Source organism: Accipiter gentilis, chromosome 28, assembly GCF_929443795.1.
Source record: "Accipiter gentilis chromosome 28, bAccGen1.1, whole genome shotgun sequence".
Taxonomy (NCBI): Eukaryota; Metazoa; Chordata; class Aves; order Accipitriformes; family Accipitridae; genus Astur; species Astur gentilis.
The window spans coordinates 13,345,736-13,370,300 of NC_064907.1; the positions used below are offsets into that span (position 1 = coordinate 13,345,736).

Here is a 24,565-nt window from a genome sequence, read left to right on the forward strand (position 1 = left end):
GTATAAACCGAATTGAGTTCTTTTTCAAAATACACTTCTGGAAGAAGCGGATGTGGGCACGCAGAAGAAAAACTACCCTTGTAGCTGCACATTTGATTCTCTCACACTTTGAGAACTTGCTGCATAAGACAAAAGGCAGAAAGAGAGATTCCCCAGCGGCCTCTGCTAGCACCTTCCTTTCTGTGACATGCTTTTAAAACTCATATGCAACCGTCAGCTGACAGGAAAACTGCCTGAAAGTTTGTCATTGCCAGTTCTGGTCATCTGCGCTAAGTACAGCGAGCCTGCTGATGGGAAGTGGTGAAAGAATTTATTATTTTGCTTTGCGTGTGTGCACAGCTTTTGCTTTACCTATTAAACTGTCTTTATCTCAACCCATGAGTTTTTGCATTTTTACTCTTCCACTTCTCTCCCCCAGCCTGCTTGGGGGAAGCCAGCGAGCAGCTGCATGGTGTTTAGTTGCCAGCTGGGGTTAATCCACAACATACAGTTTTCAAATTGCTCCTGCAATATTGATCCAGATACTGCTTTGGACTACCTGAAGATATTGCGTGTGCGCGCAGTGTGTGCCTTAGGTGTAAGTCAGAGTGAAGTACAAATAGATTTTAGTCTTTAAAAAAAGTCCCAAATCTCATTCTGTCTCCGGCTGTCAGATAAAATGATAAAGCAAAGACACTTCCCCAAACAGCCTCACTTAAAAGCTTGAAAACCAGCTGCAGTGTATTGATTTTTTATTTTTTTTATCTGAAAAATTCAGTTTCTAAATTCTAGACCAGATCACTCTTGGCTGCCTCTCAGGCAGATTCAAGATGCCCCAAACAACTCCAGTGGCACTGAGAAAAGCAGAGTATAAAGGACAATACACAAAGCAGTACAAAAGCCTTGAATGTTCTATTTAAAGTGACTTTATTAAAACATTGTTAATATAAAATGTGACCAAGTACAATTTTTTTGTAAGAATGTTTAATAAAAACATATTAAAGAAAAGAAGGAGCATCAACTCTTGTCAAAGCACAGGAAAAACCTACCAGGATAAGTAAAAAGTTCTGCAGCATGTTCTACCAGCTGGTCCCAATGTGTATTAGGGTCAAGTTAGCCGATGGAAGAGATAGGCAGCCCAGGTTCTTCCCTAAGAAGCTTTAAGGTATTTAGCAGAGGTTTAAAATTACACTCCTCAACAGCAGGAGACTTAGCTTTCAGATCTCCCCATATCAAAGTAACTTTAGAATGCGCATCTTCACGTTGGATTTATAACTTTTCAGCAGCTGAATGTACAGAAAATTAGATTCACTGGTAACCATAAACCCCAGGGATAACATTTGTCAGCTTTGAAAAGAAGGTGCAAGTTAATACTAACTATACATCTAAAGAATTTGTGCTAAAGTTGTTCTAAGCTATATTAATGCTGGATACTTGTAGCAAATGCTAAAAAGGGTCAGCTAAGAAAAAACCAGCAGTAAAGTCCATGCTGGTAGAAACGACAAGTGTTTTCTGAACTGCTGAATGCAGAGATAATATCCACGAATTACAGGAGTTTGTACCTCTCAGGAAGCATGTAAAGAAGCTTTCAGAAGTCTATAAATAAGGCTACACAATGCCTTATACTCTGTGGCAATCTTCCCCTTTAGCTAAGAAACCTTATAAGAAAACACTAGAAAAACTGGAGGTTTTGGGCTTGTGGTGGCTCTATTTTTTGGGGGGGGTGGGGTGGGGGTGATGTAGCTTAAAGCATTTTCCTTGATCAGCAAGTAAGTTTTAATGCTCCATCAGCATCCTCTGCTTGTTCAGAGCAAGCAGCACACCAATTAGAGGCAAGGATTCTTCCAGGACATCTCAAACTCTTCCTGTAACAGGCAGAAGAAAATCCTGAAGCATCCAATTCTGCACATTTAACTGCCCCTGGCACTGAACCAAATGTCAAGTGCTAATCCATGAGAAGCCTAGCACAATTATGGTCTAGGAGATGGTGACCTTCTTATAGCCTTGGCTGGGACCCATTAGACCCATTAGAGCCCTGCGTTTTGCCTTCTACCCCAAACAAATGCTATGGGACTATTGCTGAGGTAAAGGGAAAGGTCAAACCTTTGGCATTGGAGCAGACCAGTCACTGGCTGTGCGTAGGGGGAATTAAGGCTTCAAGGTGAGGTAAACACAGTGAGAGTCAGTGTGTAAATCATGCTGCATTTCAGAGACGACAGATTCAAATGACAGCTAGTCTTGTTCTCTACATTTTAAACACCAAACAAAGGTAATTCGAAAGCAGAACTGGAGGCAAGTCTGCTGAGGGCCACCTTGAGATGCCTCTCTGCACCTCGGGAACAACTGTAACCCAGATGTTGAATGCTGAAGAGAATGTACCCACAAGGAGGAAAAAGCACCAAAGTTGACGAGTCCTTGAGACGATAAGCTGCTTAAAAAACAAAGAAGCCTTATACTGCTATGACCTCCCATAAACACAGTGGTTTCCTGACACAAAGGTAATCTACACTCCAGCAATTCCCAGTGCTGTACTTCCAGCACTACTATTATGAAGAGTTATGCTCTAGTAAGGAGGCAGTGAAATAAATCATCAGGCTTGTGTTCCCTGAAGACAGTTTCTCCCGTTTATTAGGTGGTGTCCCATTCCCCTCCACCCACCCCCAAGTCTTTAATCCAAAGATCAGAAACACCCATCTTTTCCCCAGGTCATTTTTCTAACACTCTTATGTTATTTTAGCAGATTTGTAGGGTACACACACAGTGCTTCTTTGGATCCATCATTTTGGCAATGCCTTTGCCCTCTTCAAAAGAAAAGTGTTTTCAAATACGTGGTAAAAAAGTTACTTTCAAACTAAATGAAATATACAAATCAATGCAGTTCTTCTGTATGCTTATTTTTCATACTGTTTTTGCTAGTTATCTGAAGTATGGAATTATTTGCTCATTTGGAACCATTGTGCAATGCTATTTCTTACAAGCCATGCTAGCAAGGTTTTGACTGAAAACAGCAATCTGGTCCTGTAGGTTCCATTTCCAGGATATGGAGACTCTAATTTCTTTTTCTTTAACGTGTATGGTAACTTCTCCCATCCTCTCAATACAGTAGCTACTAAAAATTTTAACAGATATTAAAAAAATATCCAAAAGAAACCACACTTCTATCACTGTTTAAAAACCAAAAACGCATATGGTATTACAAAAGTTTATACAAAGGCAACATTTAAGAGTTTGAAAGTTACTTCTAGAAAAAGACACAAATGCTAGTAAATTAACATACAAGGAGAAAGATATTCCACTCCTTCCCCAAAATTGGTTTGATCTATTTTGAAGTATCTTTTACCAGTTGTCTAGAAAGTCAAAGCCAGTCTTCAAGATAACATTGCTTGTACTAGTCTGCAAGGAAAAAAAAAAAAAAAAGTAGTAAGATGTGGTTGCTAATTATGGTATTACAAACTCAATACTTGACTGCCTGCCTACAAAAGAAAGTTTAAAACGTTGTCTGCCAATATTTCAAGTTCTTCACCTTGCTCTACGATACCCAAGAACCTACACCAGAAAATGCTAGAATAGGAAAATACTCACAACAACCAAAAAAGCAATTCCAGATAAAAAAAATGAAATTCTTGTAGTGATCTGCAGGCAACATGGGTTTTTTTTTCCACCATGGAAAAATTCATGAAGATCAATTTTTAGACTAGAGTGGGTACTGCAGAGAATGAAACAAACAGAATGTAAGCATCACTAACTCAATGGATTCCCTATTGCAATGATAGCCAGTTTTTTCCAGAAAACTACACAGTTTAAATTTTATTGACAAGTTATTTACTGGGCTATGCTCACTCCTGCAGTGTTGCACTTTTAGCCATGACATTTATGGTGATTTTAGTGTTCGGGAAGACTATTCAAGGGACACAGCTGAGTTCCTGGATTCTCTTTCTAGAGCATGGCTCTCTTCCTCACAATAGGGAAGATAATCCAGAAAAGAGGAAACAAAGAAAATTCTGTCATACTATCTTCTCTGCTACTCTGTTCACGATTTGACATGGGAGGATTGTTTCTCTACAGAGAAAAATCAGGCCTATCAAAACTATTTCAGTTCGCTAGAAAACATTCACAGAGGAATTAAAACTGTAATAAACCATTTTTAGGAAAATCTGATGAAGCCTTTAATTAAATATAAAGGACTACCACGGTCACAATTAGTAGCAAAACAGCTCAAAAAGCATTATGTCTTAGCTTCAGAAAAAAAATAACTAAACATAGGGCTCCAAATACTGGAGTAGCTTAAGTAGTGTTCTGTCCTAAGTGCTGCCACTTCCTTCTTTTGCAAGTATTTACCTCATCCTGCATTTTTCTGACCTTACATCATCTTGTTTGGAATTTAAACCATCACTGTTGGGAAAATATGGTAGAGAAAAAGCTATATGACATGCTTAAGGTGTACAGTAATATGTTAGGCTTATGCCAGAGTGATGCTACAGATTCCAAACAGAACTGCACAGCTCTGTTTGAAGAATCACTCTTCTACTTCACAGTTTTCAGGCTTCAGTCCTCTTCCTTTTCTTTCCCTCACCATGTCATGTCCTGTTGTTCCCTTTCTTTTCTCACAGATCAGCATCAGCTTTCTAAACAGCTTCAATTGGCTATTGAGCTGCTCAAGGTTATTTTTTGTTGTTGGGTTGTTTGGGATTTTTGTATTAAAAAAAAAAAACAAAACAAAACAGAACATTGAGAAGGCTAATTCTGGAAGCTCATTCCATTTCCATTTTGGACTTCAAGAGAAAACACATTTGAAAGCAGCCCAGCTGCCTGGGACGAAGCACTGGGAAGTGGCCCTTCAGCTACCACTTAAAACAGCTGAGAAACTAGTTCGCCATTCACTGCTATGCTGTGTGTACCAATAAAAGTATCCTAGACTCCAGTTTATCTACTTTCCAATTTAAAAAACTTTTTTCCATTGAGTGTTTTGCTGTTTCAAGAAAAAAAAAACAACAACCAAAACAACTCTTTTACACCAAACTGTTAGGTGGCTTGCTGTCAGTTAGCCACTGGATACCATGTCAGTGTTTCTGGTATTATATTTAAATGATGCCTTTATCCTATCCACTTTACTACCTTAAAAAATACTTGACTGAAACAAACAATTTCAGTTAACATGTTGGTTAGATAGACTACTTTAAATTTGCAGAATAAAAAGCCAGCAAGCTTAGCTATGGCTTAAGGCTTTATGGAGTCCCTAATCTTCCAGAGCGGCCTTGTCAGATTTTAATGTGCTATACAGTTTTTAAATCTAAGGACAGCGGATACAGCAGTCCTTACCTGTCCAGGCATTTGTGGATCTGTAAGTATAGTACCATCAGTATCTTCCTTGTTTGTCCTAGAAGATGCCAGGTCCTGTGGTGGGTCAGGAAGAAAGAAGTCATCTAGAGAACTAACAGGGAGTTGAGTGGGTCGAGGTTTCTCCCATTCAAGAGATACAGAAGGTAGGCTGGGGGCGACAGACTTCTCTGATTTAGTTACACTGGGCTTCTCAGCTTTTGCCACCTCCTTTGGAGTAGACTCTTGTCTGTAAAAAGAAGGAAGGGCTTTCTCTCCTTTCTCCATGGACTTGATCTGGCTGGGGGTCAGGGACTGGAACTCAGATTTGTCTCCTTCAAACTTTGAGCGCTCTGCATTTATCTTCCAGAAGGAGGACTCTTCTTCCTTTCTGGATGCTATCAACCCATCAGAGCCAGGGGTCTTACTGGCCTGAGAAGATTTAGGGACTTGGACACCAGGTGCTGCTTTAACGGGCTGCCTCTGTTCATTTTGCAACTGGGCACCACCTTGCTCTTGTATGGACAGAGATGCAATGCTGAACTCCATTTGACTCTGTTCAGGGTTAAAGAAAAACAGTATTTCAAAGCCCTTCACAAAGACACAAGTTTTGAATGTCTGTTCCTGATGCATTTAGATAACACCTTTGCCCACAGCTAGGCAACTCCCAGACAGTAGGCACCACAGCAAAGCTAACTTATTTTCTCCATAAATGTCTATCTTTGTAGCCACGTAAAAATAATAATTTTTTAAAGTCTGAACTCTAAGCAAACATAAGAGTCCTAGACCTGCTGCAGAGGAGTCAGAGAAAGCAATCATATTCAAGTTACTCAGTGCCATCCAAGATAGCAGTGCATAGCATGCACAGTGCTAAAATATTAGCATAGTGGCACTAAAACATTAGACCAGTTGTGGATGCATTTTGAAACCCATAGATGTTTTACATGAAAATATAAAGCAAAAAAGCTTTACAGCACAGTTTAAAAGGTAATCTTCCATTATTGTCTTTGAAATAGCTGGCAACGTGTTACAACTCCATCTATTTCCAAGACAAAGGATTAGATGTAATGGGTATGTGTAGACAAGTGTTTTTTACAATTCTAATGCCCCTCTGAAGGAAGAGAAACAACTCCAGCAGGACCAGTTCTTCACTTATTCCAGAGCCTTGTTTTGTTTTTACTTGGAGTGCAGATAGCCATACTCATTTCTGAGAGGTAACACTGGGTCAAGGAAGCAAGTGACCACAGTTAAAGCATGATACAGATCTTGCAAAAGCGACCCAAAAGTGAAGAGTACTTCAAAATGTTCATTTTACTTACCACCACTTCAGTAATCTTGATTGTCAACTAGCTGCACACTAAAGTTAAACCTTATTTCACTGAGGAACACGTAAGCTTTACTGTATTTAGGAGCACAGCACCATAGCATGTACTGGAAAAGAACAACCTAATGTCTAGACTTCTGCTTGTAAAATGGAACAAACAGTGAAAAAAAATATTTAAAATTGCATTTACTGTTAGAGTGACACTGTTGTCATTATGGGCCTAATTAGTTTTGAAAAAATTCAGAGGACATTTCAAATACTAGCTTTTGCTACAAACAGTTAATAGATACTTTTGAAGATCATTACAGATTTGTGGTGTTTTCCTCATTCCACTTCACTACTTGGCCTTTCCTGAATAAAACTGCAATAGCATCTATGGGCCTGAGTCTAAAACAAGTCCTAGTTGCATATAATTTTCACTACAAGTGTTTGATCTCGAGTCCTACATTATTGTGCATGTTAAGTTCAAAGGGACTCTAGATCTAGCAGGTCTCACACGCCTAATAGTTAATATTCAGAAACTTCTCATTAAAGTACAAATGTTAACTCAGCAACTGATTATTTATAAAACAATTTTTTTTAAACAGTCAGCAGCTGACTACACATAATTTGATTCATGGACTAACATCTGACCTTTCTAAAGAATTAGATACATCAGATATTTTTCCAAGGTTATAGGCAAGGAAGCACCAAGTTCCGTGCTTTCATTAACAATATACTGTGTTACCAAAAGATGCAGAACATTAACAAGCTGTGATTATAGCTCAGCCAGAATAAGGTGAGTGCAAAGATACATGCAACTTACCAAACAGCTCGACACCCCACCCTGCCTGCAAAAAACTAAGAGGAAAAACCTTAGTGCTCCATTTTTTTATTTTTTAAAACAAAAATCATGATGTAAAGTTAAGAGGAGGAGATTTTTCCTTAGATAAATTCTGCATAAACAAACTATGGATGCATAGTTTGCATCCATAGTTTGTTTATGCATGGAGCACCTCCCCTATGAGGACAGGCTGAGAGTTGGGGTTGTTCAGCCTGGAGAAGAAAAGGCTCCGAGGAGATCTTACAGCAGACTGCCAGTACTTAAAAGGGGCTTATAAGAAAGATGGGGAGGGACTCTATCAGGGAGTGTAGTGATAGGATCAAGGGTAACAGTTTTAAACTGAAAGAGGGCAGATTTAAATTAGATTATTAGGGAGATACTCTTTACTGTGAGGGTGGTGAGGCACTGGAACAGGTTGCCCAGAGAGGCTGTGGATGCCCCATCTGTGGCAGTGTTCAAGGCCAGGTTGGATGGGGCTTTGAGCAACCTGGTCTAGTGGAAGGTGTCCTTGCCCATGGCAGCAGGGTTGGAACTGGATGGTTGGAACTGGTTGGAACTGTGGTCATTTTATGTTCTTTCATATGGGTCTAAATATCAACTCAGAGGTCTGGTTTGGAAGCGGCAGACCCCTTCTAGTAGTATAGAGAAGAGTGTGGCACTGCAGCACAACTCCAGGCAGTTGTATCCTTTCCAACCCGCTCATGGATGCATGTTCTGGAGAGGATGCCCTCTTTGTACTTCTAAAGCAGAGACCGTGAGGTGTACCTTCCCCTTTCAGAATACAGGACCACCCAACATTTAAGATTGCATATTTGTGTCACAGTATGCTTCGGAGATCAAACAGTTCATAACCTGACGCAGAATAATCTGAATAAAAATAATTCTTCAGGAGTTTACTTTCTCCCCCAAGGAAAGCAAAAATGACAAGACTAACCTGACAGGTTTTGAAAGCACTGCGTCTCAGCATGATGTAAATACAGCCCCGAGAGGTCAGATGTATAATTCTGCTTCTAGCATTTAACTTGAGAAGCCAAGAACTTCTGTACACCACTCACAAGTTATTCTATTTTCCTTGAAATATATAATGCTTCTATTTGACTTTCAAGGCTACTTAAGACATCTGAACCCTTAAGAAATGTAGCTGATGAAAGAAAATTATTAATATGCAATATTTTAAGTCACAAAATTGGCAAAAAATACTATAAACACCCTCCCCCCCAAAAAACCCCCACCACAACAGAGCAGCAGTATAAGTAGGGAGATAATTTCACATAGAGATGGAGAAGACCCATGCGTGAAAGATGCCATGCTGACATCTAAGTCATGAGCAGTACTGTATGTTCTAATGAGTCACTAGACACTACAAGTGCGAGTTTAATTAGTGTTCTGCTCTCCATTTTTTACATCAGATTCCAAACTGGCAATTGACTGGGTCAGCAGGAGAGGGAAAGAAATGACAATTATAAGACAGTTACCCCCCAAAACATTTCCTTTTCCTTTAGGTTTGCCAGCCATGAGAATATATTGATGCACATCTCTCCTGGCCCCAATCAAACTTAGAGTAGCAGCTATTCTGTAACGGGCCATATCGCGTGTTCGCTTTCCTCGGGCTGAAACAGAGCTGCTGTGATCTGCAGTCGCACACTTCACAATTTAGCAGCAGAACTGCACTTGTGGCACTCTACCAGCTGCCACTCTGGGGATGCAAACACTGAACGCTGCGTAAGATTTCATGCTCAAAAGTGAATTGTCATTTAGGCACAGTTTTGGATTCTAGAGATAGGTTTTCAGTCCCCAGCTGCTTTCACAGATTTTGTATGACTTTGAATGAGCTGCAGTTTCTGTTCTTTAATTCCCCATCTATGGAATAAAATAAAAATACTTTCTTTTTCCTACCATTTGTCCAAATTGTATTTCTGGGAACTGTTCGGCCCAGAAAGTCTCAAGAGTTTGCAGACAGGCTAGTACAGTCCCAACTGCAATTTCTAGAAGTTATCAGAATTCAAATAAAAGCTATTAACAGCAGTAGTATTTTAAAGATACTGCTAGAGCAAGTCATTCTCAACACATTGATAGAGAGGCAGGGAGAGAGAGTTCATGTGAAAGCACATACAAGTAGTTATTTTGAGGCAGAGCAAACCTAGAAGTCTGTGGTATTTTCAGTCTTATCCCTCTGGTCCCAAACCCCTGCAAGGGTTAAAAGAAAGGATGCCTAGGTCTTGGATCATCTTTCTGTCTAATAAATATAAGTAATATTAAAAATTGCAGTTTTTAGGAAGCTGCATGTCCATCTTTCCTTTAAAAGACCATATTAAGGTATTCAGGAATTTTATTTATGGGATTAAAAAATTTAGACCTAACTTCAGTCTCAAGGCAGGGATAATCCACCAAATTGTCATACTGGCTGTATATACTCACGGGAAGCAATGTATTCTAAAAGAGAGGCACCACACACTAAGAATGTAATGATTTAATAATACTGTATAAAATCAGGTCTCAGTTTGTAAGTCTACATTAAAAACAAGATGACCACAAAGAACCCGGGACCTTTTTTTTAAAGCATCTTATTCACTCATCAGGAATGTGTAGTATTTTACTAAACAGTCAAGCAAACACAGCCAAAACAAATTGTTTTGCTTGGCAGCCTGAAAAATCCAAATTGTTGAGACAAAGACTGTAGAAACACTATCAAAAGCAACTCGTTTTAAACACAGCCCGATATATGCAGAGGTAAGAAAGCCAAGTTTAAAATGATTTAGAAGATGATTTTGCTTTGCTGCATGGACAAACCCAAAATAAAGATGGGACCCAAAGCAGTTGCAGTTTTTGCTTTGTTTCCTGTGCACACCATGGGTGTTTTCAGGATCTTTTCAGAGTCAGGAAGAAATCCCTAGTCAGCACAGACCAATTGCAAGGGCAAAAATAGAGCAAAGCACTCAAAAACAATCTAAGTAATTTTAGTCCATATAGAAAGACAACACCAAAGATACATAGCGTGGAGCTTTGGAGGAAATTTCATGATCTATTGTTTGGTGATAAGAACAGCATTTTAGTTTGCCACTGTTACTGGGTAGCCTGAGCAAACTCATACTGACAGTATCTGGTATGTGCACAGTTTTATGCTCAAAACCAACTATCTAAAGATTGATGTAGGTAATTGAATCCTTAGCCGAAGAACATCTGGCCATGCAGATTAAAATAAACCTTGAACACAGCTTGATATTTGGACCCATATGAAAGAACATAAAACATGACCACAAGTTGTTTGTTGGTTTTTTTTCCTCAGGAACTAATAGTCAACAGTAGTCTTGCAGCACTGTCTTTTAAACATCTGTAGTCTAGATCAAAAAAGGAAGTGAAAACCCAAAACCTCAGGCATCACTCTTCTCTCCCTCCAAGGAAGCATTGCCATTTATGCCAGCTTGATAAAAATAATCACACTGAAGTATAGTTTGTAACAAACAACTCTAATATAAGGCTGCTAAAGAAGGAGGGGAAAAAAATTATTTTCTGCCTATTTAAAAAAAACCAACACAAACCCAACTAGGACTTGTACAAAGAAGGACGTTGAAGACTGTCTTCTAGTTTTAGATAAAGGAAACAGTTTGCAAACCACTTTTAAGTGCAACATAAATTTTTCTTTCAAAATCATCACTGGGATTAGATCACTTCTGTAGCAATATAATTACAGAATTCAGACAGAAAGGCAGCAACCAGATTATGGGAAGGATTGAAGACTGACACTTTCTCTTTTTGCTTTTTTTTTTGTTTGTTTGTTTATTTTTAAACACACTTTGAAGGCTTCTCTTTTCAACAATGTTTGAGGGCCTGTTGAAAGTAGAAGTGAGCTGAATGAGGAAAAAGCCAGGAGTTAAAAAGAAATAAGTACAAAAAGAACTCTCTAAAGCTGCCTTCGCAACTACTCTACCTGTATCAAGACCAACAAATTTTTATATGTGCATGTGTCAACTTTAAGCCTTTGGAATAAAACCTATTTTAGTTAATAGTATGAATTAGAAATAGATCCCAACTTATTCCCATGCTGCTCTGTGCACTCAATGTATCACCTGAGGTGGCAGACTGAAATTACATTTTCTGCCCACTACTAAATTAATTTTCTTTTAAAAAACCACACCAAACCCAGAAAGTTCTGAGTTCAGGAAGAGTTGCAGAGAAATTTTGTTTCCAAACCCAGGCATGATTCTTGTTTTCCATTTATATCTCGGGGTCCGTGCTGAGTTTCACTGAATTTCTACTTCAAACAAACCAAGAAACCTCAAAGGCTAAACTCAGCCAAAACGTCAGCTTTCATCTCACTTAAACCTGAAGCCATAAATAGAATGCCCTAAATTCATAAACCTGGCTTTAGACCCAGTTAAAAATGTAACCCGCATTTCAAGACGTGTTATGTTCATGAGGGGCTCCACCCATGAACTAAATCACTCCCTCCAATTCAATCTTTAGTTTTAGAATGTCAGTTTATTCGCAGTGCCATGAGAACTCATTGCTTCCTGAGTAGTATTCCTTCTGAGAAGTGCTACAGGTTTCTATTAAAAAATTAGTATTTTAAATGCTGTCTAACAGCTAACTCAGCAATTTACATTGCATTTCTGCTTTGTTAGCCTTGTTTGAGGGTTTAAAAATAAAGAGGTAAGACAAACAGCTAAAAATGGTGGAGATATTCATGCAAGTGTTTGCTGTGATATAAACTACTTGAGCCATATCTCACATTTGTGTTTAAAATAAGAATGCAGAAAGTTTACTTTTGACAGAAGTGAAGTTATCAAGCCCTTCAACAATGTTCTGCAAAAAATGATAGCAATTTAGTACACCATTCTCTGGGGAAGTTCGACAGCCATGGAATTAGGGAATCCATTCCACTAGCTACCATGAGAAAAATTTGTCCATACCTAATCAACTGGAATCACCACTGGCATCACTTCAACAGCTGAGAGAGGCTCCAACTTGCAGAAGACATGCCCTCCCCTCTTCTCACTACCCTCTCAGTTTTCCTGAGGTTAGTTACAGACAAATACTGATTTTGCTGCTTTATTTTTCTTAGCCTCAAAGGAAAAAAAAAAGGAAAAAAAAAAAAGGAAAAAAAAAAGGACCTATTGGTTTTACTGATGTTCATGTCTGTTTTCTCCTTCTCTGCAAAAGCAGAAAGTGAACACCACATTCCCTTCCTTGGATAAGCCAGAGCACATTCATGCAAAGCTGCAAAAGAATGAAGGAATTTCATCATCATGGCAATAACATGCAAAAAACCCCAAACCAAACCCTCTGCATTAAAGAGACATCAGGGAAAAGAATATTATGGAAAGAATAACCCATCATGGGGTAGAGATCATGGAATGGAAAGAGCCTGACAGCCTGAAATAACAGTGGGAACAGATCTAGCTCACAAGACACTGAACGTGCATTACAACATGTCAACCTTATTAAACAGCTCATTCCGGTTTCTTCACTGTTTCCCCATGCTGGACCAATTGGGCAAGGATGCTTGTTCCTCAGCCAGTACCTCATGGAGAAATTGCCTTCCAATATTATCTTATTAAAGTACTGGTTAGGGAAGAGATCAAAGGGTAGGCACAAAGCAAGATCTCCACCTTTAGAAATCAAAGACTCAGCAGTTGAAGGATTTAGCTGAAAGACTGACACAATATGAGGCACCAAGGAAAAAAAAAAAGGAAGAACCCACAGAGACCAACCAACCCACACCCTGTAAAGCCAGACAAAATGGATTCTCTAGAGGTTTGCTAAAGGAAAAGGTCATGCAAATTTTCAACCTACAGCTGAGGCACAGCTTTTCTCTCTGGTCAACAAGGAGGGAGTGGGAGAAAGAGGGAACACAGCTTGATTAGCTGAGACAATTATCTCTAAAGCAACCTCCTCCCCACCTCACTTTTCTTCAGCAGTTACAAGAGTGTTCCCATATCATTCTGTTAGCCTCCATTCATTACAGAAAAGCATTAAACTAGAGCATCTATCCATTGCAGTCCCTCATTTTGAGACACCAGGAGGATCATAAAAATAATCTTAATCAGCAAGGGATAAACCACAGGCTGGGTTGAAAAAACACTTCACTAGACATACAAGCATTTAAAAGAAAAGACAACTATCAGTTAAAGAGAAAATCCATTTGAGTGCAGATGCATCTCATCATGGATCACTAGTCGGTGCATTACACAAACCACCATCTCCAGGAAGTTCAAGTATTTAAAACTTACAAAATCCTATCAAGACAGAGCTTAGAAATACAGTTAGAGCTGCCACATTCCCAAACCTGAGTTTTAGGGTTTGCACCAGAAAGTAGGGGAGAGACAACACCACTGTCTCCAACATATGATTTATTTCACCTTATTGTTAACGACGTCCACACTCTTCTCACTATTTTTCTTTTTGACAGCTTCACCCAAGTACACCCATACTAAAAGCCTCTTTAGTATTGTACTAAAAGCCAGTGGCTGCTTCTTCTAAGGGTCCTGAAAGACAGGAGGGATTGCCTGAGCTACCAGACTTCCACTGCAGGAAATCCTCCACTAGCTCCTGAACCACCACAGCTTACAATGGAGTTCTAAGGCCAGTGAAGACTGGCAATGGTTTCTCTTAAACTGCAGCACTGTGTGCTGCAGTGACCCAGGAGTCACATCAAGTTATAGGTTAATCAGCATCTGCAAAGCACAGATGGGGTGCTAGCTACAGCAGTGACCTTGAGCAGAGAAGGCTGACAACAAGCCTAGGGTCAACCAGATTAATTTTGTGCTCACTGGCATTTCCAAATAATTACTCTGCATTAGGCTAAGATTATATTCATAAGCTCATACATGATTATCTACACAGTTCAAGGGCAAAAACTGGAGGAAATGGGGAAGAAGCAGCTTTCTCTGGCAGATAAAGCCAGAAAACACAAAGTCTGAAATGCATGATTAAACTAACATGCCCACCATACCCAGTTGAGAAAGGCAACAAGCTGTGTTTTTGCTCCCAGACTTTCTTCAACAAGAACCACCAAACTTGATTTCCCATCACAAATATGGTGCAACTATATTTCCATTCAGAAAGATGGAGAACTCTGGCTCTGTGTTAGCCTTATGAGAATCCCATCATAAATAATGCTTTAACAAAATACGAGAGATAAAGCAAGGAGAAAACAAAACAAAACAACCAAAAAACCCCCAACCCACCACAGAAAACTACATTATTTTTTGAAGGAGCTGCCTCTTGGAGAGGAAGTAACACAATGCTTCTAGCATAGCCCCAGGTTAATAAGTTTCATTACATTCTAGTACATAACAAAAAGATGAAGGGTAAGACAGGCTTTAAGAAAGAATCCAATGAAGTTACTAGATATCTGTACCTCTCTCACCCCATTTCCTAGCTACTTTACACCTGACTTGAAAAGTGAAATGCAGTTATGTTTGTACAATATCTGAGACACTGGTCTTGCTAAACATGGAAATTTGTTAAAAAAGTTTACAATGAAAAATGAAATAATTGATAATGAATCAGTTTTACACCTGCACTTGAAGGCAGAACATTCATGAAGTACATGCTGTGTTTCTGTTGATGTAAATCAAAGCACACCAGTCCCACTTCATTTGCAGGATGGTCACTTTACACAGCTCTCACAGAATAAAGGTGACATTAGTCTATCAAGTCTCAAAATGAAGACAATATAAATGCACAAGGAACAGTATAAAATGACAAACCAACATTAAAGATAAAATTGCTGCATATTTACCTTCGTTTCCCAGGAGAACGGAGCCGAGTGTTCATCTTGCCAAGTTATGTCCTGAAATAAAATTCAAGAATGACTAAAAATCAGATGAGCAGCTTTACCTGCTCAGGAGCATCATACAGACGACATTACATTGCACAGCTAGGAGCATAACAACCACTACCACAGAACTTGCTAAAAAGCGAGAGCACTACTTGGAGATGGGGCAAGATTATCAACTAGTATACCAATTTAACCTACAAAATAAATGAAGCTTTAACCTGGTCTAAACCTCTTGATATGGTTTCTCTAAAAATAGATTAAAAAATAGCTTCTTTTTTTTTTTATAATATATTTCCAGTTTTCTACTAGGCATTTTCTTTGGTAGCCACTAGCAACACACAGGGACAGAAATAACAAGAGGAGCAGGGGCCTTAGGGAAATAAAGTCCCATTTCCTCCCCTCCACGGACTGAGGAGCACATGTGCAACCAGGCAGTCACATGGCAGCAAAACAGCTGTGCATCCATCAGGCCAAGCCACAGCTGGATCCAGCCCTGACAAGACACATCATTATGCCACTTCAGTGACGATCAGTCTGAAATAAGTATTCGGTGCTGTTGAAAGAACCACACAAAGTCTGGAGTAAAACCCCAATCTGAAATAGCTTACTTTAAGAAGCTATTTTTCTGAAAATAATCCTGATTTGGGAAGTTTAAATAACGTCTTCGTACACAGCATGCCCTCCAGAAGTACACGTGACCCACATCGAAAAAAGAAGGGATGGAAAATAAATAAATAAATAATTGTTGCTCACATTTGTTCCAGACTTGCAACAAAATTATCACACTTCTATTCCTAGTTGTGGATGAGTCTCAATTTGTACATTGGATGTTCACACTGGTAGAGGTAACGAGTTGCACCCTCCACACCGAGTATACCACTGCTCGGCCACCCCAGTACATCAGGGGAGGAACAGGACTCGGAACGGCGGATGGAAGGAGAAAGGCCAGGGAAGGAGAGGACAGGACAAGGCTTGTTTCACACTCCTGCTGTTCACAGGTTTAAGAGAACTAGACCATGCTTTAAGCTAACATAGGAACCCCGCATCTTACCATGACTGCCCTTTTTTTCTTGTTTCTGACCTCTGCCTTTATAGAAATAAGTGTCTCAGACATCTGATAGCTTTCTCCTGATCCGCTATCTCTTATTTCTCCCTAGGCAGATTTTGCTGGCCAAGGGCTATGAAATCTCAATTAGAAGTGTCTGAAACCATCTCCTAAACATGAAAATGTGTCATTCTCCAACTATTACTCACTTCTGAAACACAGGGTTTCTAGCAGCAAAGTATTTGTGGTGTATATATGAGGGTAATTCCATGCTCTTAAAAAGAACTGGGCTGATAGAGAACATCTGAAAGAAAAGGCCTGGGCTCTGCTGGACCACAAATTCTGGCCAAAAAGGAAACTTGGTACAGGAAATTTTTGCCGAGAACACAAGTGTAATACTGGGTTCTCTCATTCCAGGAAATGGATATTCATATTTATTAATGTTTAAGGGAAACAAAGGGAGTACTAGTCTGCTTTTTAGTTATCTGTTCTAACTTCTATCAGTATTTGCACTGCGGAGTGCTGCTGACCCCATGGGAATGCCACACCACTTAGGTGGGATGCCTTGCAGCAGATGAGTGTCAAATTATTTCAAAATCATTTTAAGACCGTATCCTTTGCCTCTGAAACTGGTGGAGTTGGCACTTCATTTCTGAAGCACGCACGACAGGAATCATGGTCCAGGAGGGAAGAGAGACCGAAGAGCCCCAGCCATGGGATTGAGTCTCACACACAAGGTAGGACCATAACCCTTCTGTTCACATGGGGTCTGGACAAATCAGTACTTGACTTCAGCCACAGCAGTAGAGGACAGAAATGAAGGCCAGCAAACAGTGTAACACTCCTACACACTGTCACAGCACCTTAAAGCTCCAGACACACAGCCATAGCTGTCAGTGGGTTTTACCTAAGGAGTTTAAAGTAAACTCTGACTTCTTGCCATTTACGGGACATGCAAACCAGCCGTGGACCAGTTTTAATTTTGGGAGCAAGCCAAGACCATCCTCGTCCTGGATCTGAGACAGCCAGTTCTTTATTTTCCTGTTATTTGAGGCAAGTGTAGACAGCACTGGGAGGGACACCTCTTCACCCAACGCTCGCTGCACATCCTCAACTCAGCGATGGCACCGCAGCTGCAAGCAAGCCCTGCTGACAAAAGGCAGGGATAGAAAAGCAGCACAGGGAAGGCAGAGGGAAGGTATGAGGTTGTCGTGGACCAGGATACATCATTCCTTATAGGATGGAGCAAGTCAGCTTCCCCCTTCATAGAGTCCAGTATCTTCTCCACTGCCACTGCACACGTTGGCACCTCAACTTGTAGCCTCAACCTCCAGTTTAGGCAGACAAAAATCTCCTGAAATGAATTAACGGTATTTTGGTACTGGTTGTTAAAAAGTTCTTGTGAGAGACAAAATCTAAGCCTTTCATGGATTATTTCAAAAGATGGAAGTAGTAGACACTTGTTAGGCTGGAACAGTTCTCTGAAACCAAACAACCATCAATTTTTCTTCTTAAAAGGATGGCTCATTGTATCTCAGGCTGCACAGCCCAGCACACCTCAGAGCCACTAAGTCTGAGGAGCTTTGCCCACATTCAAGAGATCATCCATAGGATCTAGCAAAGGATAAAATAGGATAAGACACGGTTTGAGGATACAAAGCTTCAAGGAGTCGGTGTCTGTAGTTATTTGGAATGTACTTGAAGCTAGGGTGAAGGAGACAGTTGTCAGGTTCTGTCCATTGTCAGGGAAGGAAAGGAAGTTTCTGGCCTCCACCTTTTGTGCCCTCACACAGAGGACATGCAGAAGAAAAAGTGAGAAGCAGAACAACACGGTTCAACAGTTTCCTGTCTGATGTGCCTGATTCATGTTTATCACCAACAAAATCTGGGAAGTAAGTTTGCTTTCTGTAGGATTAACAAGTTCTCACACGCTTTAAGAAAATGGGAGCAAAAGCATCAACTATTTCAATATTCACAAAAGTAAATTATGATTGGAAATTCTAGAGAAAAAGGTTTCAAGGCTATCTATCATCAACACAGATTAGAAGACATCCATATCTGATCAGCTTTTGTTTTCAGCACACAACAAAGCCTTCTTCCAGAAAGAAGGCAAATAAATACACTTTTGTTCACCAGCATTAAAGAAGCCATTTGTAAGAAACAGGGCCTCACACAACATATTTCATAGCTGAAAAAAGAGAAAGAGAGGCAAAAATCCAGTCATACACTTGACTTCAACAACCAGCTGCAGAATACATAAAAAAGAATCACAAACTACATTTGCTATATGTAGGCAGCTTGTTGCAAAACAGCATCTGAATTTCAAAATGGAAGACACTGGTAGAAACATGCCAGCATATCTGACATGAGCATTGCTCAGAGCAGCTGACAATAACCAGGCAGTCACAAACCCACCAACAAATGGATCTTAGAAGCATTATCGGAACAGGACTTGCTGGTTATTGGGGTTTAACTGCACTCAAAAGCTGCACTGTGTTTTTTATTTTTTAAAAAGCACAAGTCTATAACAGGCCCAACATAAAAGTTATTGCTACACTGAATATTTGTTGCTTTAAAGCATTTTTAAGTAGGAGATAAAAGGGTCAATCCTTTGGCTTGGTGTCAAAGTTCTTAAGGCTAAGCAAAACAAATACTCTATCTGCCTTCAGGTAGGTAAGTCAAGCTTCCCTATTAAAAGATGATGAATGAAGCCGACCGAACTCTCTCACCTGTCTTCCCTCCACATGAAAAGTTTACCACTTCCTAAAGCACATGGCATTTTCTTCCATGAAAAGTTTAGTTATTTCAAGTTCAATTCTTTGAGCTGCTGACTACCACTCAAATACTCAATATCTCTTTAAAAAAAAAGAAAAATCAGACCTTAAAACCACATGTATGTCACACACTTGTAGATAAAGAGGAACAGTATTAAGAGAAGAGCGAGAACTTGTTGTAAACTGAATATCTAAACTATCTTTCACTGAACTATACAGGGAGCATCCAGTGGCAGCAACTAACAAACCAGAAGCTTAACCAAGCTGACCTCTACAGTGGTCAAAGGGTGATACGTCCCACACACTACTGTTTTTCCACCTATTCCTCTCATGATGGCTCATAATTTATGGCATACTTCTAAAATAGCCCATTTATATTACATTTGTATTCAATCCCAGATTCTATTTCCAGATTTTCCTCTGCTCAGTTAACCTTATTTTCTACCACTACAAGCCCTAGACATAAATGGAGAAATGCCAGCAATTGGAGGCTTGTTGGGAAAGAGGAAGCTCTGGTTGAAGGTTGCAGCCTCCAAAAGCCCCCAGCCAGAAGGCCTAGGCTGTCTAGACACAGAAAATGATGGTGAAGCAAATAGTCTCCTGGTGCTGGGCCCATGTGCGATGATAGCAAGTTAATCTTCAGCAAACAGGACAAAACTTCTTTCATGAGGTGTTAAATGACCCTATTAGCCTGGAAGAGATGAAAAATACATGCATGACCTAGAGCATGTGACTCTATAAAACAGAACAAGATAGAGAAGCAAGAGATGTTGGGTCTCTCTAAGAGGTGGTGTTAGAAAATACCAAGGCCTGCAACCCCATCAAGGTTATTGAGCTGGTGTATCCTGGGGTCCGTTTCAACTAGGAAGACTTAACTTGAGACCAGTGAACACGTAAGGGCTGGTGTTAACATTTGCGTGCATCCTCACCATGACAGTACTGTGCACACAGGTAAATGCCAAGTCAACTGGCTGCCACCCAACCCAACTCTGTGCTTGAGAGAGAAATGCTGTCTAGCATTTCTGTACTTCCACTTCTTTCATCAAGCTTTTTGAGACTTTTAAAAATACCTTCGGTTCTTTGACAGTAAGATGGGAGATTAAAAAGCAGCTGTGGTGTCCTGGCACCGATCCTCTTTAGGAACTGCATTCACAGTGGACGTCCAGCTTCAGTTATTAACTCCAAGACTGGCAATGCCGCAATGAGGATAAGATCATGGAAAAGAAGGAGCAGCGGCACTCAGCTGACTCTAGCCTTTTGCTAAGAGTCACACATGGTGCTGCAGTGCTCTAGCACTACGAAATGAGTAGATCATGGCTACAGGATGCCACGGTTCTGTTACTGCACATCTATTTTCTGTCATAGCCTTCCCACACAGTCAACATACTGAAAGGTGTTTTTTAAAATGCAAGAGATGCTTATACTTTGAGAACTTACAGTCCTGGGCTACAAGTTCAGGAGATGAGTTTAGTGTTAGATAAGTGCTGTGGTTTAACCCCAGCCAGCAACTAAACACTACGCAGCCGCTCACTTACTCCCCCACCACCCACCAATGGGATGGAGGAGAGAACCAGAAGGAAAAAGGTAAAACTCATGGGTTGAGATAAGAACAGTTTAATAGAACAGAGAGAAAGAGAATAATAATGATAATAATAACAACAATAAATTAACAATACTAATAAAAAGATGGGAATATACAAAACAAGTGATGCATAATGCAATTGCTTACCACTCACTGACTGATGCCCAGTTAGTTCCAAAGCAGCGATCCCTCCCCTAGGCCAACTCCCCCCAGTTTATATACTGGACATGACATCCCATGGTATGGAAAATCCCTTTGGCCAGTTTGGGTCAGCTGTCCTGGCTGTGTCCCTTCCCAACTCCTTGTGCCCCTCCAGCCTTCTTGCTAGCTGGGCATGAGAAGCTGAAAAATCCTTGACTTAGTCTAAACACTGCTTAGCAACAACTGAAAACATCAGTGTGTTATCAACATTCTTCTGGTACTGAACCCAAAACATAACACTGTACCAGCTACTACAAAGAAAATTAACTCTATCCCAGCCAAAACCAGGACAAAAAGATATATGGGAAATAGTGGGGGGCAAGAAAGAGGGAACCAATTGTTCAGAGATACAAGACCACTGCATATATCCTCTGGACCACCTTATCAAAGTGGTCACATGCATGAAAGTGGGAATGAAATGGTGAGAGTCCTGGATAGGTAAATCAGTATCTTCAGCATTCATCCTTGTATTGCTTTCTCCCAAGTCCTCCAAAGAACACGAGGTGAAAGAGATCAAGTTTCCATGCTTAAGCAAGCACAGGTAGATCACTACAGATTTCAACATCAGTTAACAGGGAAGATGAGCTGTGGCTGGAAACATGAAGCTTTTGGAGCAGGTGTCAGCAAGAACATCATCAGACCCAAACACACTCACACTGAAAGCGCTGCAACATCATCAACGAGTGATTCTGAGGTATGCAGACTACTCTCCGCTTCCTTGCCTCAGGATACTATCCACCATGAGACAAGGACAGCGGCCAGGACCGATCTAATTGCCCTGAGCAAGGGCTGGGTGACCATAGTATGTGCAGCAGTTACATCTTAGAAAGATGGCAGTAGTACAGCTCAGTAAGCTGTCACACCAGAAGAGGGCAAGATAATAAAGCTCTATAGGCAAAGCATTTGCAAGCCTGGAAAGTTGAACCGAAATGGCAAGAGACCAGATGCCGTGGCTCTGTAACAGCAGGACAAGGAGGAACAATTAGTGAGCCAGGGCAAATGTCCAAGAATCAGGTCGAATGCCAGCAAGGGAGCAGGGGGAGAGGAAGCTATCAGATGAGGAGCCAGGAAAGGCTCCAAGGCTCAATAGTGCCGTTAGAAGAACTAAAATGGAAGTGGACGATGCCAAAATGAGTGGAAACTCTTTTCTTCAGAAATACAATATATATTAACTCCAGCTTGGAAGTCAAGGAGGAAGTCAGTTGAGACAGATGCTTCCAAAATTACACATTTTGCATCACGTAGTTTGATGAACCATGCTTTCTTTGGTTAATGGCTTCACAAACGCTAACACCACCACTATTTGTATCATAGCTGTACTTTGGGGGAAAGAGGGGGGAAAAAAACCAACTTGCCAAATTTCAGATGGACTCTCTAGCTGTTTTGTCAAGCAGGAAATGGTTACTTCCATACAGTGTAGCACAAAAACCTACAACTTGCTTGCTTTCCTTCCGGATCCACATAATTCAAAGCAGAAAGCACTGCAGAGCTGTCTGAGACTAGGAAAGCTGAATATACTTACTTTCCACAGTCATTAACTTAAACCCTTTCACAACTAACTTCAGGTTTAGGTTTCCTTTCAAAGACTGCTTGCACAACCAAATTTGCCGTCTTGCATCCTTCTATACCCCTTTTTCACCAGGAGTTATGGTGTTACTAGCTATTACTAGCAGTAACTGTTACTAGCAAATATTTACCTAGAATTTCTGGTATCACAGACTAAACAAAACTGAGCTTGACTGCATGTTCTCTAACTGTAGATACGATGTGTGCGGGACACATCATCACACCTTCCTGACAGGTGAAACACAGGCAGCAGTCTTCTAGCACACAGCTGGTCAGGAACCACGATGCCAAGTATCTATGTGCTTCAAACGCTTCTTAAAAACCCCATTGCAAGGGATATTGGCGAAGAGACTAAAAGCAGCACTGTTCTCTTTAAATCGGATTGATGACTACAAATGCAGAAGCAGATTTTTTTTTTCTGGTAGAAGCCACTAAAGTTAATCAACAGTAGGTCACTTTAAGATGTTATATGAATATAGTGAAAGATAGCAGCTCTGTAATCATACCAAGACGTAAAAGAAAACAAAACAAAGGAAATCTCATATGCAGAATAAGAGAGATACAGGATCTGAAGAGCACCGCCAGGTCTTTGCAAGCATTGTTAGACCTTCTCTTCTAGGGATCACGCTCGGTAACATGACCCACTGCTCCAGACCGGGTACCCTTATACCTGTGGATTTCTAGAAGGGCTGCCACGCTTTGCCATTAGACAGATGGCTCTCGGAAGCTTCAAAATCCATACTTTTTGCCATCTACCTTTCCACACCCGTGTTTTTTCCTGGCATGTGACACGGAACAGGCTACTTTTTTTTTTTCCCTAGGTGTTAAAAATACCAAGAGCTGGAATGTTTTCAGTGTCATATTTTTAACTGTGCCTAAAATTAGAAACAAAAAGGAAGAGATTTAACTGGGTGTAAACATTCCCTACGGCCCGTTTTCAGCAAGGGGCTGTTTCCAGACGGCCATGCCCCGCTTTCGGGGGGGGGGGGGGGGGGGGAGCAGCTGGTACCGGCCTCTTCTGTAAGTCTCCGTTTTGCAAAATCCACCTCAGAGTTACTTCTGCTTCTCTCAGCCCAACTCCCGGTTTGGTGCTCTTACCGTCTGACCAAGTCCCCTCGCTTACGGTGTAACACCCCGCCCTCCCGCAGAGTCACGGAGGGGGTAAAAGAAGGGAACCTCACCACACGCCCACCCCCCCGCACCCTCCCCGCTGCTAGCGACCAGAAAGGCCCGCTCCTCTCCACAGCCGAGCGCCGGTCTCGGCGGCAAAGAACCCACCCGTGACACCGGGGCTACGGCCACCCCACCCGGGCGGCGGCGGCGGCGGGCCCGCGGCGCTCCCCTGCCTCCCGGATCCCGTCATGGCGGACCCCCGCCCCCTCACACAGCCGAGCCCAACCGCCGCGCCCCGGCGGCGGCTGAGGCGAGAGGGGCGGGCCCCGCCGGCGCCCGGCCGCCTTTCCCCCCCCGCCCCCCGTCCCCCCGTCCCTCCGTCTCCGTGCGGGGCGGCGGTACCTCGTCGCCGAAGCGCACCACCTTCTGGCCCGTGTTGAGGCGGAGGCTGGGGTAGGAGGCGGGCGGCGCGGCGGGGCGGGCGGCACCGCGGTGCGCGGCGTAGCGGGCCTGGACGTGCGGCTCCACCAGGCACTTGTCGATGATCTCGTCCTGCTGGCGGGGCGGCAGCCGCTCCCACTCGGGCCCGTAGCGTTCGCGGATCCGTTCCTTCTCCGCCATGATTTTACGCGCCATGGGGCTCAGCGAGGAGAAGTAGCTGAACCGCTTGCGCTCCCGCTCGTCCAGCGGCCGGTTGCCGTTCATCACCGCCGTGCGGGAGGCGGCGATCGCCGCCGCCATGGAGGCCATGGCCACCCCGCCGCCGCCAGCCCCGCACGCACCGAGCCGGCCGCGCTCCCACGGCGGGAATGGGAACGGGAACCGCCTCCTCCGCCCTCCCTTCCCTTCCCTGCTCCGCTCCCCTCCGGCAAACGCCGCCTCCCCTCGCTCCCTATAAAGGCCGGCCGCCGCCCCGCACACCCCGCCTCCCGCACGCCCAGCGCCCGCGGCAGACCCGGCCGGCCTCCCCCGCGGCGCCGGCCGCAGGGAGGGAGGGAGGGAGGGAGGGAGGGAGGGAGGCCGGCCGCCTCCCGAGCCTTGCTTCGGTAATAACGTGGA

At 42.0% G+C, this 24,565-nt stretch overlaps 1 protein-coding gene across 1 annotated transcript; it reads right to left on the reverse strand.

Annotated features, from left to right (window-relative positions):
• Nucleotides 1–889: 889 nt before the first annotated feature.
• Nucleotides 890–24,361, reverse strand: C28H1orf198 (chromosome 28 C1orf198 homolog). Its single transcript, XM_049830984.1, has 4 exons — nucleotides 23,909–24,361; nucleotides 15,187–15,237; nucleotides 5,299–5,850; nucleotides 890–3,372 (listed from the first exon to the last, which is right to left on the reverse strand). Exons 1-4 carry the CDS (start codon nucleotides 24,254–24,256, stop codon nucleotides 3,316–3,318), a joined length of 1,008 nt encoding a protein of 335 aa, XP_049686941.1. The 5' UTR covers nucleotides 24,257–24,361; the 3' UTR covers nucleotides 890–3,315.
• Between the last annotated feature and the right edge of the window lie 204 nt (nucleotides 24,362–24,565).